Below are 18,007 nucleotides of genomic sequence, written 5' to 3'. Positions count from 1 at the left end.
ATTCTTGAGGCTGTCATCCTTGTATGAATTGGTTCTCATCATCTTGTTGCGAAAAAAACATGCCCAGATTTCGAACTTCTTGCCAAATCTTCAAATTCAAAGCAATCAATGAACCCAAGCTTTTTTCTTCCGAGAACACTTCCTTATGCCATGGTTAACAACATCTGTGCACATAACACATAATGGTTTTGACGATATTAACATTTTTCGCGACTGTCGTGCCTGACCACGCTAAATTTTCAACGTGTTTGTGCAAGATTTTTTTCCTTCTCTTGTCTTCAATCTGAAATAACTTTTCATTCGTTGCAAGAAAATCGATGAAATTCAAAGAGGATTAGTGTATGATCAGAGTGCTGCAAAAGAATGATGATTATGTTCATTGAGAGCGCCACTAGAAAATGTGACATGATTCCGGATTCTAAGTGAACATAGCTTTAATAAACCGTAATCACATATTTTACATACTTGGGGAACCTCTGTGCACTTCATAAACTCATATTTTATTATGTGTCAATGAGAAGGCCTTGATTATTTCGAGTAATCACATTTTGTAAGGACGGATTCGGGCAGTCCATCGAGAGATTCAGAGAATAGGGGGATTAGGGGCATAATGGACACCCGGGGCGAAATGGACACCCCTGTTTTTGCCGAAACCGTTGACTTTTATGTAAATTTTTTAATGCATAAGTGTAAAGCAACAAGTCATGGTTCTATTTTTCAAAAGTACCATTTATATTGCTCCAAAATAACCAAAATATCATCGAAATTGAAATATGTTCTTCATATGGTGAAATTCTTATAATTCCGGAGCAGCAGCAAATAAGATATTATGAGTGTTGGAGTGTGTCCACCATAAAAACAAGTGAATTGTTACCTTATCTACATGTATACGGAGATTTAGCAATGGATGAAGTATTTTATTTTTGATCAGAATTTACTTAAAATAGCAATTTATATGTTGTAGTCGATTCGGGGCGAAATGAACACCGGCAATTACAAATGGATGTACGCGCATTGCATACTGTTAGGCGTTTTAGATAGTTTGGAAAAAATCAATCCGATTATTTTAGCCTAAAGTTCACTTAATTAACTTTGATGTTATGTAAACTCATCTAAGATGGAGTATTACATCTGTGGCATTGATCTCTGTAGGCAAATTTCTTAACTGACCGATGTTACCAAAGAATTTGCATAAAATATGCAGGGGTGTCCATTATGCCCCGATGGGTGTCCATTTCGCCCCGTACCTTTCCTGCCAGCCCTAAAAAACACACGATTTAAAATTCGTTATTTCTTCACAATAAAGACATTCTACCTGCTGTAAATGATTGAAATACGGAGGAAACAAGTTAAAGTTGTAAGTCAACTGATAATATGTTAAGTTTTTCTTCGTTATACAGGTCTAACGTACTCATTTGCTTAGGGTGTCCATTATGCCCCTAATCCCCCTATAAACAGTAGTAGAAGGGCAACACATTTTCTGAAGATGTCTCCGATGGGGTCAATAAGGGAATCATATCTCGGGTTTAATGTCATTTGAAAACAACAAACGCACATGTAGACTTGAATGGTTCATGAGTATGAATGTTCAATATCCCAAGAACTCAAAGGAGACCTTTCTAAGAATCTCAAAATCGAACCAGTAGAAACTTCAACTATCATTGAGCAACGGAATATGTAAACTCCCATTGAAATACTTCATTAAGAAGAAAGTTACGGTGGTGCAAATCGTACTTGGCCTTATTTTTACCCGACTTGACCCAGTGACCCACCGGCCTTACTCCGTCCAGAAGTCCAAGATAGTTTTGATTCCATTTATTCCTAAAAATAGTGCGTTGTGCGAGATTGTATTCAACATTTGGTCAAATTCTGTTAAGAAATTAACTGTTGGCAATTTTTTGAACTTTTATGTCACAGCTGGAGACAAACGGGTGAACAAAAGATTGTTACACTTATTCAAACTTCACAATTTGCCCAAAATAATGATGGAAATAAATCATTTTCTTTAAAATTTCGGCTTCCTTGCACCCAATATTCCATAGTGCATCAATTAGGCTGATACAATTTTTTTTTTACTTTTTGTCTCACCCCCTTCAAAAATGCTTGACTGGATTTTGCATTTTGAGGGGGCAGATAAAAAAATATTTATCAAAATATCGGGTCTTACCAAAACAAATTTAACAAATCCGATTAGTTTTTAATATTTTTCAGATTAAACGCTTTATTATTTTTATCCCCCCCCCCTCGACCTGCCAAAGAGTGGTGGGACAAAAAGTGAAATAAATATTTATAACGGCCTTAAGGCTAATCCCATAAGGAATGGAGTGGAAGTGGACTGAAGTGGAACTGAAATAAAAAAATATGTCTATAACTGGTATCATTTGCACACGCCGTAATAAATACTAAGAGTGGCTTTGGCTCTCTTCCTATATTTTTCTTGTAAAGTATGAAAACAAATCTATCATTTGACATATCGACGACATTCGTCGATCTTTTTCTTATTTTTGTAGAAATTGTTTTTCTTAGGTAGTACGATAACTGGTGCAGGCACTCTACTGTGAATTTGTACGCCAAACTGGGCCGAAATCCAAATTTTCATAAACGTTGGTGCCTTGGAACAAATATAAAAACTAATTTTATTTGAAGCTTGTGTAGATACTTGATTTGATGAATCATCCCTAGCCGGATTTTATACTCAGCGGAGCTGTCAAAAAAGTAATATGAAATTAATTTTAGGTACCAAAACAAAGTTTTAAAATCTGAAAAAAATATGTAGTGGGAAAAAAATGCTGTTTCGTACAAAATTCGAAAACCAACATTTTTTTTTATTTAAAACCTAATTATAAATTGTTCTGTCACTATAATAATGCAGTATGTTCATTACGCTATCTAAATGAAAATTTTCAACAGCTGTGTTAAAAATGTAGCTAAAGGATATCACATAAACGTTAGAATGGTCTAATTTCGTTGGAGTAGAATGGCGGAAAACCTTTTTTTTTGTTTTTGTTTCTTTAGTTGTGGCAAGTACAATGTTTCAACCACGCCCAGTACTATGCTCTCGTTCAAAACATTGAAGATAACGTTGGCATCTCACAGAAAACAATCCCAACATTTTTGTACGATGAAGAAAAACTTTTTTAGTGATAATCAGGTTTCCGAAAATTGAAGGAGAATAACTGATAATGCTCCAGTAGGATTGTGGCAACCGACAGTGAAGCAAGCGTTCAAATTTTGAAATAGCTCCAGTCCAAGTTCTTAATAATCTAAGCGCTTAAGTATCGTTGTTGTGCACGTTGTTCTCGTTCGGAAGTGTAATGGATGCACCAACCAGACTATCAGAATCGATAGAGAAGGAGATAGTTAGCACCAGTAGTGGCGATACCGTTACATTAGTGTGGCAAAATTTGACCATTAGCAGCCAAACACGAAGCAGCTGGACTACAATTGTGCATAATGTAAGCGGTACATTGCTTCCGGGGAGCCTGGTGGCTCTAATGGGACCCAGTGGGGCCGGCAAGAGTACTCTGATGGCAGCGTTGGCCCATCGGAGCTCAGGTGAGTAGTTTAGAAACTCATTTACTTAGAATATATTGTTGTTAACTCACTTTGTATTTTTTACATTTAAGTTCTTTTATGACTTTGATATGTTTTGTAAAAATTGTCTAGAGTGTTGAATAGAATGACCCAAACAAGATCAATGTTCGAAATTAGAAATATTTTTATAGAACATTTGGAAGACGAGTGAGACTGAAAAGTGATAAGACACATTTGCATAACAAATGCAAGGAATGCCATCGCTACCGAAGAATGAATTTTAAATATGACGTGAATGCAGTAATGAAGGTTATCAATCTAGACAAGAACGGAAATAGCATTTTTTGTGGAGTAGTGAAGTAGTAAAGCAAACAAAAAACGTATTATCACGTGATTGGTTGTTCATTCATAAATTGCATACATGCATTATTGATCTGATAACACAGTGAAACATATTTTTTGATTTCGAATGTGAACTTTTTTTTTCTTTTAACTTATGTGTCTGACAGATTTCGGGTCGCTGAATCCGAATTTGGACCTCTATTAGCTCCAGCACGTTACAATTTCGAGCTATACCTCCATTTATAGGGCAAAATATGCGATGTTGGGCTTTTTTTTTACTTCAAGCCAATAGGGATGCATTTTTTTAAGTAATCAAAGGGTAAATTGGTCGATTTATGCAATATATTACCATATCATATTTGATCATTTAATATTACGTACAATATATGCAATATAAATCAGACTCTAAAAGTTGCACACAAGTTAAGCGATAACTTAAAATGCTTTCAAATTTGATTCGGAAAAATTAAATATTTTGCATAATTTGTTTGCTTAGTTAATTTGATATTGTACCGTGTGTAACCTTAAAAATGCCTAACAGCTTGCGGTAAAAAAAAAAACAAAATTGCTTATTTTGCTGAATAAATTGAGGTGTAGCTCGGTGTGTCAGAAACACATAAATCCGGTTTTGAGACAGATCAAGTTTTTTTCGTTGTATAATAATGAATCTCAACAAAATCTACTCGAGAATGTTTGTGTGTGAACTGATTTTGAAGTACAAGATATAGGAGAAGAATGAGAAAGGTGTAACTTGACTGAATATTCCACATTTTCCAATTTTTTTCAGAGCTTTAGATATCTCATATAGTATTCGTATTTTCAATTATTCGCTTATTCATAATGTCTTATTTGTCTCAGTCAGCAAAAAAACAGTCTCAATTAACAAAGCGTTGACATAGGGCACGGATAAGCAACTCGCTACTGGAATTGTCCCCCATTACCTCACAACTAATCATTCGCTGTTATCATCGGGAAATTTGCTAGAAATGAAAAAAAAAACACAAAAGTGAATGTACTCTTAATCTTTATTGGTTGTTGTTTCAGTCAAGCGTACTGAACCAAATCATGTTGTACATAGGGAAGTGGAACCATCTCGGCAGGGGTCCTATTTTGGGCACTTTTCTGCTATAACTCAGCCACTTTTGAACCAATTGACACAATTTTTGGAACGCGATGATATACGTATAGTATCTAGCCGTGTACAAAATTTCAAGTCAATTGGTTTAGAATTGACTGAGTTAAAGCGAAGAGTGCCCAAAATATCGGCCGCTGCCCAAGTGGTTCGCTACCTTACATATTCTATAGACCGAAGTGATCAGCATAGGAACACAATAATGTATCATGAATTTCATTTGATACAAATAACGCAAATCAAATATGAAAACAAATCTGGTAGATGACCAATCACTTTTTCGCTAAAGCTAGCTTAGCTTAGACTGACTGCACATATCTATGGTTGCTACTCCGTCATTGACTCGAACCAATGACAGTTGCACTATGAATCAACTGAATAATTGACTGGGAGTGGTCAACATTCTCACTGTGCACGCTTCAGAGGCTCTCTTTAACAGTACAATAACGGCGCCGGCCACGTCCTTGCAGTCAGGTTGGAAGAGTGAAGGAATGTTAATAGCAACCTTTGTTATGTGAAAGTAGGCGTTTACCGCACGTCTCCACCAAAGGCTGCAGGAAGGAGTGATTGTTAGTAGGGCAGGTATCGTTGGGTCAGGATTCACTTCGATAAGTAATATGACCTTTTGGAGTTGCAGTATGCCGTGCAAACTGCAGTGATGTCGTTCGCTTCACGCGGCAAGCAAACAACCAACCACCCTCGTCAGGTGGTTGCTCAATATTTACTACAAATGAAGCAACAAAGTGCTATTGTTCGCATCACGCGGAAAGCAAACAATCGACCACCCACGTCAGGTGATCGTTTAATATTTACTATTAAAGACGCGACAATACATACAAACTTAAGTGCTATTGCTCACTCCGCTCGGAAAGTAAACAATCAGCCACCCGCGTCAGGTGGACACTCAAGATTTACAACAAAAGACGTGTCAAAACATGCAATCTGATGCGCTATTGCTCGCTTCACGCGGAAAGCAAACAGTTGACCACCCACGTAAGGTGATCGCTCAATATTTATTCATAAAAATACATACAACAAATATACATGGACAGATACATAGAAAAACAGTATGTCGTTAAGAGATTGGACAAAAAAAAATGAAATTCAATAAAAAGAAGAGATAGTTTGTAAAATGCCATCCCGAACAGTGACAAAATGGAACAAAAATCCAAGTCGACACTCATGGTGACGAACTATACAAAGTCAATGAAAAAATATTTGAAAAGAGAATATTATAAACATATGGTATAAAATTGTATTAATATAATAATTGATGTAGAATCCATAGAAAGAGAATAACAAGGAACAAACTCACCGGATAATCGCCTGCCATCAATCGAACCAAAAATGCGAAACGAAAAAAAATCGGAGCACCGAAGGCAACGCGTGCGCGAATCCGGCCTCTAGTTGCCGAGCCGTCACTACACACACTGACTGAAGCCGGGTCTTCTTCCTCTGCCATCAACCGTACCAAAAAGCGCAAAAAGCAAATGGAAAAAAAACTAAATCGGGGTACCGAAGGCAACGCGCGCGCAAATCTGGCCTCCAGCTGCCGAGCGGTCACTACACACACTGACTGAACAATGACCAATCACTTTTTCGCTAAAGGAGATAAATGTAGGGCCCGGGAACATCTGAGCTGGAGGCCATTTTTGGGTACTTTGTGCAAGACCAAGGTGCTCAAAATAGGTTCGCCAAACCAAAGAGTTCCTGATCCTATGATTATAATTATTATTATAATTATCACAAGTTTTCCTTATGCTGACATACTACTTTAGAGATGTCTGTACTTGAATCCGAGACTGACTGCCACAGCAACTATTGTGCAGCTTCACAGTGGTTCAGGTTTAGCTGTGTAACCTGCATTATCGTCGGTTGATTCAACCTCCTCGCGTGCCTTGACATTTAGGTCCGCCCGTCATGTGATCCTTGTTTGCCGTGCAAATCAGACATGTTGGTTCTAATTTACTCTCCCTAGCGATGTGGCCTTCCGCTCCGCATTTCCTGCAGAGTTTGCTCCTTCGGGGCCTTTGCACGCCCACGACTTGTGTCCTTACTCGAAACACTTGAAGCACGCCACTGCACTGACCAGCCTACTTTGATCTTGTCGACTGCAGTCGCCTTGTTCACCTCTCCTACGAAGAGCTTTTTTTTCCTTCTAAACCATAGGGGGATAATCTGCTCAACAGACACCCTAACAGAAGGTTAGGGTAGTGTAGGTCTGAGGCCGTCTCCTTCAACAAAAGTAAAAGCCAGGATTACTCTCTCCTCGTACCCACTAAACCATTCCTATGGTCGCCAAACCCTACGTCTCTCCGGAACCACCAAGAATGTATTGCTTCAGAGAGGGGCTAGTGCACATCGCACCCTCAAGGTTAGCTGCGTAGCCTAGCAGCAACAAACATCGATGACTCGCTCTGGAGAGTCCATCACGGTAACATGCTGGCGCTTAGTCAGTTTCCCGAGTGGTCCTCGCCACTCCCTTTGTCCTCGGAAGGCGGGCAAGGTAAACCCCGCCCGCGCCCAACTGCTTTGCAGACATCAAGAACTGATGCCCACGTGCAACCCGATCTGACCTGCTGAAGGCAAGGGTATCACTACCTTTCAGGCCCTATCAGCTGCACCAGAAGGTTGCTGACAGCAGGGTCTCCACCTGCCCCGACTCTTGTCGGGGACCCCTTTCCAACCGCGGGCTCGGATCCAACCCAGTAGACCGACGCCACCACAGCACCGCTACCGGGACTTCCTCTCCGTGGCCACTTAATCGTTGTAAGGGTCGATCTCGACCGCAGGGCACCGGTATGACCTACGAAGCCGACTCCGAACCCCTGAACCACCTCTTGTACTGCATCTGAACTAGCCATTCTCCGAGTCCACGCGCCACCTCCTCTGTAGCTCCCAGACGATATGGGTGATAGCCGTTGAAACGGCGTTCCAGCCAAACTCATCCCTACACATCCTCTGGACCAAGTTGTCCGGGTTTGTGTCCTCCCCGCATGTGGCAAGCATACGGTCACGCATTGTGCGAAAACGCGGGCACACGAACAAAACGTGTTCCACCGTTTCCTCTACACCATTGCCCACTGAGCATTCGGGAGAATCCGCATGCCCGAAACGGTGTAGATACTGTCGGAAGCAACCATGACCTGTAAGGACCTGTGTCAGGTGGAATGTAACTTTCCCATGGCGCCTATTAATCCAACTATCTACCCTCGGTATCAACCTATGGGTCCACCTCACTGATAAGAATGCTGATAGGCACCATACCAGTAATGACGCAGAGAGCGTCGTGTGACATGGTACGGTATGAGCTCGCAACCCTCAGGCACATAAGCCTCTAAGTACTTTCCAGCTTCCGTCGGTAGCATTTAGTACTTAGCGCGGTGCCCCACGCCTGGCCGCCATACCTAAGTATGGACGTAGCAACACTAGCCAGAGGCTTGCGCTTACTGGCGTACACCGCAGAGCTATTGGACATCATCCGGGACAGTGCCGCAATAGCTGTGGAGGCTCTTTTACAGGCATAATCGACGTGGCTACCGAAAGTAAGCTTATCGTCGATCATCACGCCCAAGTGTTTGACGGAGCGCTTTGACAGGATAGTGCACTCTCCTACACTGATCTCCGTCTGCTGCTCCGACTTCAGGTTATTAACAACCGTCACCTTTGTCTTGTGGTGAGCCAGCTCCAGTTTCCTGGACCGCATCACCGCCTCCACAACCTTGATCGAGTGGTTGGTAGTCAACTTTACCTCCTCGATCGTTTCACCGTAGACTTCAAGCGTAATGTCGTCGGCAAATCCGACAATCACCACTCCCACTGGGTACTCTAACCTCAACACCTCGTCGTACATGACATTCCATAACACCGGACCCAGGATGGAACCTTGCGGGACTCCTGAGGTTATGTGAAAGCACTTCCGACCCACCTCCGTGTCGTAGACGAGTACACGATTCTGAAAGTAACTTCCGAGAATCTTGTACAGGTACTCCGGTATCAGACGCAAGAGCGCATCGGCAATAGCAGACCAGCTGGCGCTATTAAATGCATTCCTTACATCCAGAGTCACTACCGCGCAAAAGCGAATTCCCCTCCTCTTAGGCTCGAGTGCTTTCTCGGCTGTTTTTGTAACCGACAAGATAGCGTCTACGGTGGACCTCCCCTTCCGGAAGCCGTACTGGTTGCTCGAAAGAACCTATGAAGAGCTTGATCATGACGATCTGCGTGCCTGCCGGACCCTTTCGCAAGTGGATCGATGCACTTGGTGCATCTACCTCGCACTGCTGCTGAGCTGCACTGAGCTCCTCTGCGTCGGTGATCTCGTCCAGGTTTTTACACTGGAGGGTCGCCTCCGCCGTTAGGGCTCTCACCTGCAGCCTAGGGCTGAAAATCTCTATAATAAAGTAATAATTTGTTATGTTGGTGTAGTAGGCTGTGAAATGTGTATAACTAGAGAAGAGGGAATAAACGTCATTATTGTTCAGATTACCACCGAAACCAGATGTATTATTGGAATACTACATTGGCGACTGAGGATGAACAACTTCTGGAGGAAAAAGAGCGTATTCGAATACTGTAGTAATCAAAGACGAGGTGGAGTCTAAGAAACGCCTGAGTGATCGCGAACCAATTGCACATATTGAGAAAACCCTGAAGACCACAACAAACATCCGGACGAAGAGTGGAATTAGGATATCATGGTGCGCAGGATTGAAACAGCCCATTTTGAATCTACTAATTGTGGGTGTTCGGTAACTATTACTACATTAATGTTTAAATATGTACTCTCCAGTCCGGTAAAACAGGTGATTACTGCACTGATACATACATTGCTGATCCACATTGGAAATCGTCAATTACATTTAACATGCATCCTGATGCAGCGCTATTGCTTTTATCACAAGCACGGTGATAATTACAAGCGAGAGAATTTGAGTGTGCTGTACAAAACACAAATGATGGATTTAAGATAACCAAAACAACAATTAATGATCGGTTGTCATTTGAAGTTTTTCGTGATGTGATATTTTCATGATTGCTATGATCTTTTGCTCAAATTAAAACAGCAACAAAGAAGCGCCCGTCTAGCGAATTGGGAGTCGTGAGTTCGAGTCTCACCGGAGTACGTGGATTTCTTTTCATAATTTCAAATCTCAATTTGTTCATCGAGCACATGTTCTGTTGTGCACATGGATGTCAAAGCATTTTCAACAGTGTAATTTCCCACATGGCTTGGTCAGCCAAAGCAAAATCAAGAAATTGACATTTGTAAGGTGCTACGGTCACCCTTACCGTATTCGGTCGGCCGAGGACCGACCCGTCGAGAGTCCGACTGCACACTAATTGCCATACCAATAAGTGATTGGAAGGCAGTGCCCGAAGCTCTCGACAATTAAAAATAACTTCCTCTCCCGCTTTGACATACATGTGCACAACAGACAATGTGTTAGATGTTCATCTAATCCCATCCGAAGGGGGTTTGGATTGTGAAAAGAAGATAACCATGTGCGATTGTGGAATCGAGTTCAGTTCTAGGCCTGCTGGCGACGGAGATAGTCGAGTGACTCCGTAGCTTGAAGGAATAGAAGCGCCCGTCTAGCGAATTGGGAGTCGTGAGTTCGAGTCTCACCGGAGTACGTGGATTTCTTTTCATAATTTCAAATCTCAATTTGTTCATCGAGCACATGTTCTGTTGTGCACATGGATGTCAAAGCATTTTCAACAGTGTAATTTCCCACATGGCTTGGTCAGCCAAAGCAAAATCAAGAAATTGACATTTGTAAGGTGCTACGGTCACCCTTACCGTATTCGGTCGGCCGAGGACCGACCCGTCGAGAGTCCGACTGCACACTAATTGCCATACCAATAAGTGATTGGAAGGCAGTGCCCGAAGCTCTCGACAATTAAAAATAACTTCCTCTCCCGCTTTGACATACATGTGCACAACAGACAATGTGTTAGATGTTCATCTAATCCCATCCGAAGGGGGTTTGGATTGTGAAAAGAAGATAACCATGTGCGATTGTGGAATCGAGTTCAGTTCTAGGCCTGCTGGCGACGGAGATAGTCGAGTGACTCCGTAGCTTGAAGGAATAGAAGCGCCCGTCTAGCGAATTGGGAGTCGTGAGTTCGAGTCTCACCGGAGTACGTGGATTTCTTTTCATAATTTCAAATCTCAATTTGTTCATCGAGCACATGTTCTGTTGTGCACATGGATGTCAAAGCATTTTCAACAGTGTAACAAAATTGGGATTCGTTAATGTGGATTATTTTCTGAAGTTTCTTATGCTGAGCAAATATGAAAATGAGTGTATTGATTGCGAGCAATTGTTCATATAGTTAAATTGGTAAATGATATGTCGGGTATTAGTTATGCAAATTCAAGATATTGGATTGAAATTACCGCATTACAAGTTAAAACGATGGATCATTAGACAAACATTAATGCCTAAATAAATATTTCGCATAACAACATAGCCTGATAAATGAAAATGCTATTCCAATGGTAAATTAATGAATATTATAACTTGTACATTTGGAAGTTACCATAAAGCATACACCATCGATCTTGCGAGAAGCCGCCTTTCATTCGCTACCAAAAGCATAGACTCAAATAATATTCAATAAAAAGTTAAAAATACTTCTTTCTCTTTTTGGTTCCTCTCTCGCACTAAACATTGAAAAAACATTTCAAGCCATAATGTTTGATGATACTAGATGCATGTGGTCGGAAAAATGCGAGGTGGAACGATTAAATTATGAACACTCGGCATCATTATTAGATTTTGATTGCGTATTTTAGACAATTACACCAGAAAAATGCATTCTTATCATAGTTCATTGGCTGAAAAAAAAATATGCTATACACAATCTAGAAAGTAATGGCATCGAAACTTATCGATTAAAAAAAATCCAACTATGATCATTTTGGAATTTATAGAACAATGACAATGATTCAGTTGGTTCACCGATTCATAAAATGCGAGGATACCCTATTTAAATCTAGTTTATTTTGCATAAAAGAAAAGGAAACGTGAATAAAGCTTTATTAATTTGCATTATCCTTCTGATTAAAAAAAAATTATAAAGAGATAATACTAAGCCTCTTGCAAAACAATCTATAAAAAAATATGATAAATTCATAATTTGGACGTCTAGATCATTATTAAGTTAATGAATTTGTTGGTAACATTATATTCCTGGATAGTGTTTTATGGTATACAATTATATGCAGAATTTCAAAACTTGAAAAGTAGTAACGTACTTCTCCATTAAATAAATGTCAAAGATTTCATATCAAGTAACATCAAACATTTTAATTAATCAAATAAAACCAGCATTGCGAAAATTAAATTAGACCAATCCTGCTGAACTGTATCATTGGCTTTCCCGACGCGGTGAGAACGATTTGAATGTTTCGAATATCCTCGAAATATAACAATTGATAAACGAAGATGTAATTTCCTAAAAAAAAAGTTCACCATATTTGTAAATATGGTTGAAGATTATTGAGCCTAGATAGATAGTATACACTATTTACAAATGTACAATGTTTTGCTATATTAAAACAACATCGCTACATGGCTTACCTGTTTTGTTCTGCATTGGTTGGTCACATGTACAACTGTGTCTTTAAAATTGATTTAAAATTTCACGTTACATGATGCCACGGATAAATACAATGGTGAAATTATATGAACTATAAAAATAAAGGTGCGGGTCAAATTTCGTTAACGCATAATAAGCAGAGAGTAAAGGGAATAGTCGATTCATTCCGGTCTTCTTCTCCAAATGAAACGTAGAGGATAGAAAAATCCTAGTCCGTTTCTGTAAAAGGAACGTAGGGAGATTATACATTCATTCGGCCCAATTCTGCAACGAATTGAAGGAATAATAAATCGTCTAGTCCGCTCCTAGTTCAAAAGTAGAGAGTAAAGGGAATACTTAAAGTAATTCCGGTCTACTTCTCCATAAGAAACGTAGAGGATAGATTTTATCCTGGTCCGTTTCTGTAAAAGGAACGTAGGGAAATTTATGGAAATTCAGTCCATTTCTAGAATGAAATGAAGGAATAACATAAATCATCCAGTCCGCTCCTAGCTGAATAGTAGAGAGTAAAGGGAACACTGATTCCGGTCTACATCTCCATATGAAACGAAGGAGATTCGAAAATCTCGGTCCGTTTCTGTAAAAGGAACGAAGGGAGATTGTGGAAATTCGGTCCATTCCTAGTATGGAATGAAGGAATAAAACAGATCGTCCGGTCCGCTCCTGGGTTAAGATAGTAAAAGGAAAACCGATTCCGGTCTACTATGATATGAAATGAAGAGGAATAATCCTGGTCCATTTCTGTAACAAGAATGAAACGAGATCGTGGAATATTCGGTCCGGTTCAGGAAAGAACCGCAGGAATAAAACCAATAGAATAAAACCACAGCATTAAACAAATCAAATCCGTTTCATAAAATTAAAAAAAAATATATGTATATGAAAATTTAAAAGATTGGCTAGTCAAGCTAAATGTTGAATCAGTACCATAATGATATGATACGTGATGTTAGAATTACTATGCATTGCTTTTAAAATACATGTGACAGTAAAACATACATGTCACGGAGAAAATCCGAAGAAGCATTGTGAAAAATGACAAATAATACTAATCATATTCTATTTTACATTGTTTACTTTTATAAGGGCGAGAAGAAAAACAACCATGGATAAGTATATTGCACAAGCAAACAATTGATATATAATGTTATTGTGTCCTATTTACTAAAACTTCTTCCCCAACAGATTCAGAAGAATGAATTATTCATCCATGCATTTAATGACAGGAAGATCATCTGTGATTGACCACAAAGGAATCAAAAGGAACAGGAACATTAACAGTAGTTGAAGGAGCAAACAATATCCAAAAGTAAACAAGTCAGACATCTTGTGATGATAAAATCAAACGTCTAGCCTTTAGTTTATGATTAATGTACTAATTAATTCTTCATTAAAGATAAGGAGAGATGTAGTAGGCTGTGAAATGTGTATAACTAGAGAAGAGGGAATAAACGTCATTATTGTTCAGATTACCACCGAAACCAGATGTATTATTGGAATACTACAGTTGGTTCGACTGTGATTCAAGTTTGGAAATAGGTTCCGCTTTGCAGTCTTGTTTTATTGGAACAAACTATTTAATTTTGGCCGACGTTTCAACACCGGGTTCGGTGTCTTCTTCAGGGAAAACAAAGTAATTTTTCCATGAAGAAGACACTGAACCCGGTGTCGAAAAGTCGGACAAAATTAAATAGTTTGTTCCAACAAAACAAGACTGCAAAGCCAAACCTATTTCCGATAAAGTAAAAATAACAATAAATTACTCAATGCTCCTTCCATTCCAGCGGACATCACCACAACAGGCGAAATTCGACTTAACGGCAACAGAACCGGTCCCTACATGTACAACATCAGCGGAATCATCTACCAAGATGAGCTATTCGGCGGGGAGCTAACAGTTGGCGAGCATATGCACCTCATGGCCAATCTAAAACTGGGACCCTCGATGTCTACTCACCGGAAACACGTTTTGATTAACGACCTGTTAATTCAAACAAACCTACTGCAATCCTACCACACCCGAATCGGCCAAGTCGGCGTACGAAAGACCATCTCCGGTGGCGAAAGAAAGCGTCTTGCCTTCGCAGTAGAATTGCTTTCCCATCCGAAGATACTGTTCTGTGACGAACCTACAACCGGACTGGATTCGTACAACGCTAGCCAAGTGGTGCAGATGATGCGAAGATTGACACGATCCGGAACATCGGTCATGTGCACTATCCATCAACCGTCGGACGAATTGTTCTACATGTTCGACAGCGTGATCCTGCTCTCGAACGGGCGGACAGCATTCATGGGAAGGCCCCATGAAGCGATACGGTTCTTCGATCGATTGGGGGTGGTTCGGCCAGAGCATTGCACAACTGCTGAGTACTTCATCGGCTGCCTTTCGAGTTGTAGGAATACTTCAAATCGAGTGCGACCCGAATCGATATGCGACCAATATGAACGCAGCGACGTCTACCATCAACAGAAGTTGCTCATAAGCTCCGAAATTCTGTTGTCGGAATATGGCTACAGATCATCATTTGAAACGAGCGAATCTCATCTGCGAAACAACTGGTTCTACACGTTGAATTGTTTGATCAGAAGGAACTTTCTCTGTTCTCATCGAAATCCACAACTGCAGTACATGAAACTGGCACAAAGGCTTGTAAAATCTAGCACTCCAATGCAGAAATCAAAGGAATCATCCCAATTACTTTCGTATTCCTAGGTTATCGCCATTTTGGTAGGACTGTGCTTTTCCAGCACAATTGACCTGAGCCAAAGCGGAGCTCAAGCCGTGCAGGGAATTATCTTTCTAATCGTTTCGGAGAATACCTTTCTGCCGATGTATGCCGTTTTGTCGGTATTTCCGGAATCCTTTCCGTTGTTTCTGCGAGAACGTAAGGCGAACCTGTATGGAACGGCGCAGTTCTACATCGCCCAGATTGTGGCCATGGTGAGTAACGTATGAATGAATGTCAAGTTATCAGCACCGATTCTCCTTTTTAATTTCAGCTTCCGTTTGTCCTGCTTGAGTCCACAACGTTCATCCTGATAGTGTACTACCTGGCACATCTTCGACCTACTCTACTAGGACTTGTTTGCACCGTGGCCGCTTGTACCTTGGTCATGAACGTCTCCATGGCGTGCGGATGCTTTTTCTCCACAATGTTCTCCTCCGTTCCGATGGCTATGTCCTACCTAGTTCCCTTCGATTACATTCTGATGATAACGTCCGGAATCTTCATTCGGATATGGTACGAATCGATAGGGTGTATAATACCTTCGTCTGAACAATGATTGGAATGTAATTTTTTCAGGACCATACCGAAGGTGCTTCGCTGGATGCCCTTCATATCGTGGATGATGTTTGCTAGCGAAGCCATCTCCGTTGCTCAGTGGGATGGAATCGATTATTTGGGTAAGCCTATGTATGTAATCACTAAACTCCCAAGTCTGACATGGCATCTATCAAATTTCAGATTGCGAAGGAATACCCGACAGAGCCTGTCTACACGATGGAGATGACGTTCTTCAACAGTATTCATTCGGCCGCCAGCATTTGCCGTTGGATTTTATCGCGCTGATTGTTCAGTATTTCCTGTATCACGGTTTAGCTTTGCTATTTTTACATAAGCGGGCTTCAAAGTCTTAATAAAGAGACTTCAAAGAAAACGTGTGTAATTAAAAAAAAAAATATTGTTCAAGTTCAAAAAGTTAAAAAAAAAGTATAAGTAGATTACTATTAATTCTAAGTTAGTTTGTTAGTTTCAGTCCTGAGTACCCATGGTGGTGCAGAGGGTCGAAAACGAAATGACAGATCTCCATCGTCTTGACCTGTGGCCAGGCCCCTGCGTAGAGTGTGACGGTCTCATCTCCACTATCGCTCCCGAATTTCTGTCGCTATCGGCTTTTGATGACATCGACGATGGAGCTCCACGTTGGAAACCCAATTGTGAGGCCACCATGCACGAATTATATACTGCAGGCATCGATTGATGAAGACCTGCGCAGCCTTTGGGTGTTCTTCACTGATACATACCAGGTTTCACTGGCGTATAGCAGCACAGATTTCACGTTCGAGTTGAAAATTCGGGTTTTGGTGCGTCGACTGATTTGGTTGTTTTTCCATACATTTCTTAAACTCGCAAAAGCAGCCCACGCCTTCTTGATCCGTGCACCTATGTCGATCTTGGTTCCGCTATCGGCCGCCATTTGACTACCAAAACATTGGAAGCTTTCAACAATCTCCACTGATTGCCCAGCTACCGTAAAGCTGGAAGGGTTGACCAAGTTTACAACCAACGATTTGGTTTTGTTGACGCTAATGGTAAGACCTGCCGCTGAAGAGGGATTGGCAAGATCATCGAGCTTGCTCTGCATATCAGAGCGCCGTTGAGCTAAGAGAGCAACGTCATCAATCAATTCAAAGTCATTCAGGTGCTCCATGGTAATAGGATGTCACAGCAAATCACGATTTGGTTTACGGTCAATCGCACCAACCAGGATCTCGTCGATTACGATGAGGAACAGTAGCGGTGATAGTATACATCCTTGCCCTCACTACTCCAGCAACCACCCGGATGGGATCGGACAAAACACCGTTGTGCAGTACTCTGCACGAAAATGCCCTGTACTGTGCTTCAATGAGGCCGATGATTTTCTCAGGGACACTCTTGCGCCTGAGGGCTTCCCACATGTTTAAGTGATTGAGACGGTCGAAAGCTTTTTCGTAATCAATGAACACCAGGTAGAGAGACTCTTGGAATTCAGTGATTTGCTCCAGTATTATACGGACCGTGACAATATGGTCCACACAGGATCATCCGGCACAGAAACCTGCTTGCTGCCGTCGGAGAGTTGCGTCAATCTTCTCCTGTATCTGGTTAAGGATCACTTTGCAGAGGACTTTGAGAACGATACACAGTAATATTTCTTATCCAGAGAAATCATCCAACCTGGCGGAACAAAGAAGACCTGTTCCGCAAACGTCAAACCACTGCACACTTTAAAAAGTATGCACACAACCTTGCAACTGAAATAAATTGGCGAAAATTGAAATTATGTTTAATGGTGTTTTAACTGCATTCAAAAGTGCAGAGACTACACCTCATGTAGTTTAAAAACAATTTACATATTGCAGCATTAATTCAGGCCAAACATTTCAATAGGTCCTATCTGCAATTGAGAGGCTCTCTTTGTTCACTTTCTCTTTCAATTATTGCAATGTAATGGTACACTATTCAGCTATTTTTGCAGTACAAATCAAAAGACGATTGTTTTGACCATTCACTACAAAAAGTATGAAAAATCTGTATATGTTCAGAGTATTATTTGGTTAATTTATTATATTTTGATCAATAAAAGTGCCAAGTGTTTTCAACTTTTTCAAACTCTCTTAAT

At 40.7% G+C, this 18,007-nt stretch overlaps 1 protein-coding gene across 2 annotated transcripts; it reads left to right on the top strand.

Annotated features, from left to right (window-relative positions):
* Positions 1-3,079: 3,079 nt before the first annotated feature.
* On the top strand, positions 3,080-16,332 carry LOC134290006 (protein scarlet-like). Of its 2 annotated transcripts, none has more exons than XM_062856914.1 (6): positions 3,080-3,555; positions 14,401-15,269; positions 15,333-15,560; positions 15,620-15,861; positions 15,925-16,025; positions 16,087-16,332. In XM_062856914.1, the coding sequence occupies exons 1-6, from the start codon at positions 3,315-3,317 to the stop codon at positions 16,257-16,259; spliced, it is 1,854 nt and encodes a 617-aa protein (XP_062712898.1). In that variant the 5' UTR covers positions 3,080-3,314; the 3' UTR covers positions 16,260-16,332. The 2 variants fall into 2 exon arrangements, with proteins under 2 accessions (XP_062712898.1, XP_062712899.1); XM_062856915.1 differs by having other exon boundaries at positions 3,319-3,455; positions 16,087-16,329.
* The last annotated feature ends 1,675 nt before the right edge of the window (positions 16,333-18,007 follow it).

Source organism: Aedes albopictus, chromosome 3 (assembly GCF_035046485.1).
Source record: "Aedes albopictus strain Foshan chromosome 3, AalbF5, whole genome shotgun sequence".
Classification (NCBI taxonomy): domain Eukaryota; kingdom Metazoa; phylum Arthropoda; class Insecta; order Diptera; family Culicidae; genus Aedes; species Aedes albopictus.
The sequence above is the reverse complement of the archived record's forward strand: the minus strand, read 5'-3'. Positions and strand labels throughout refer to the sequence as shown.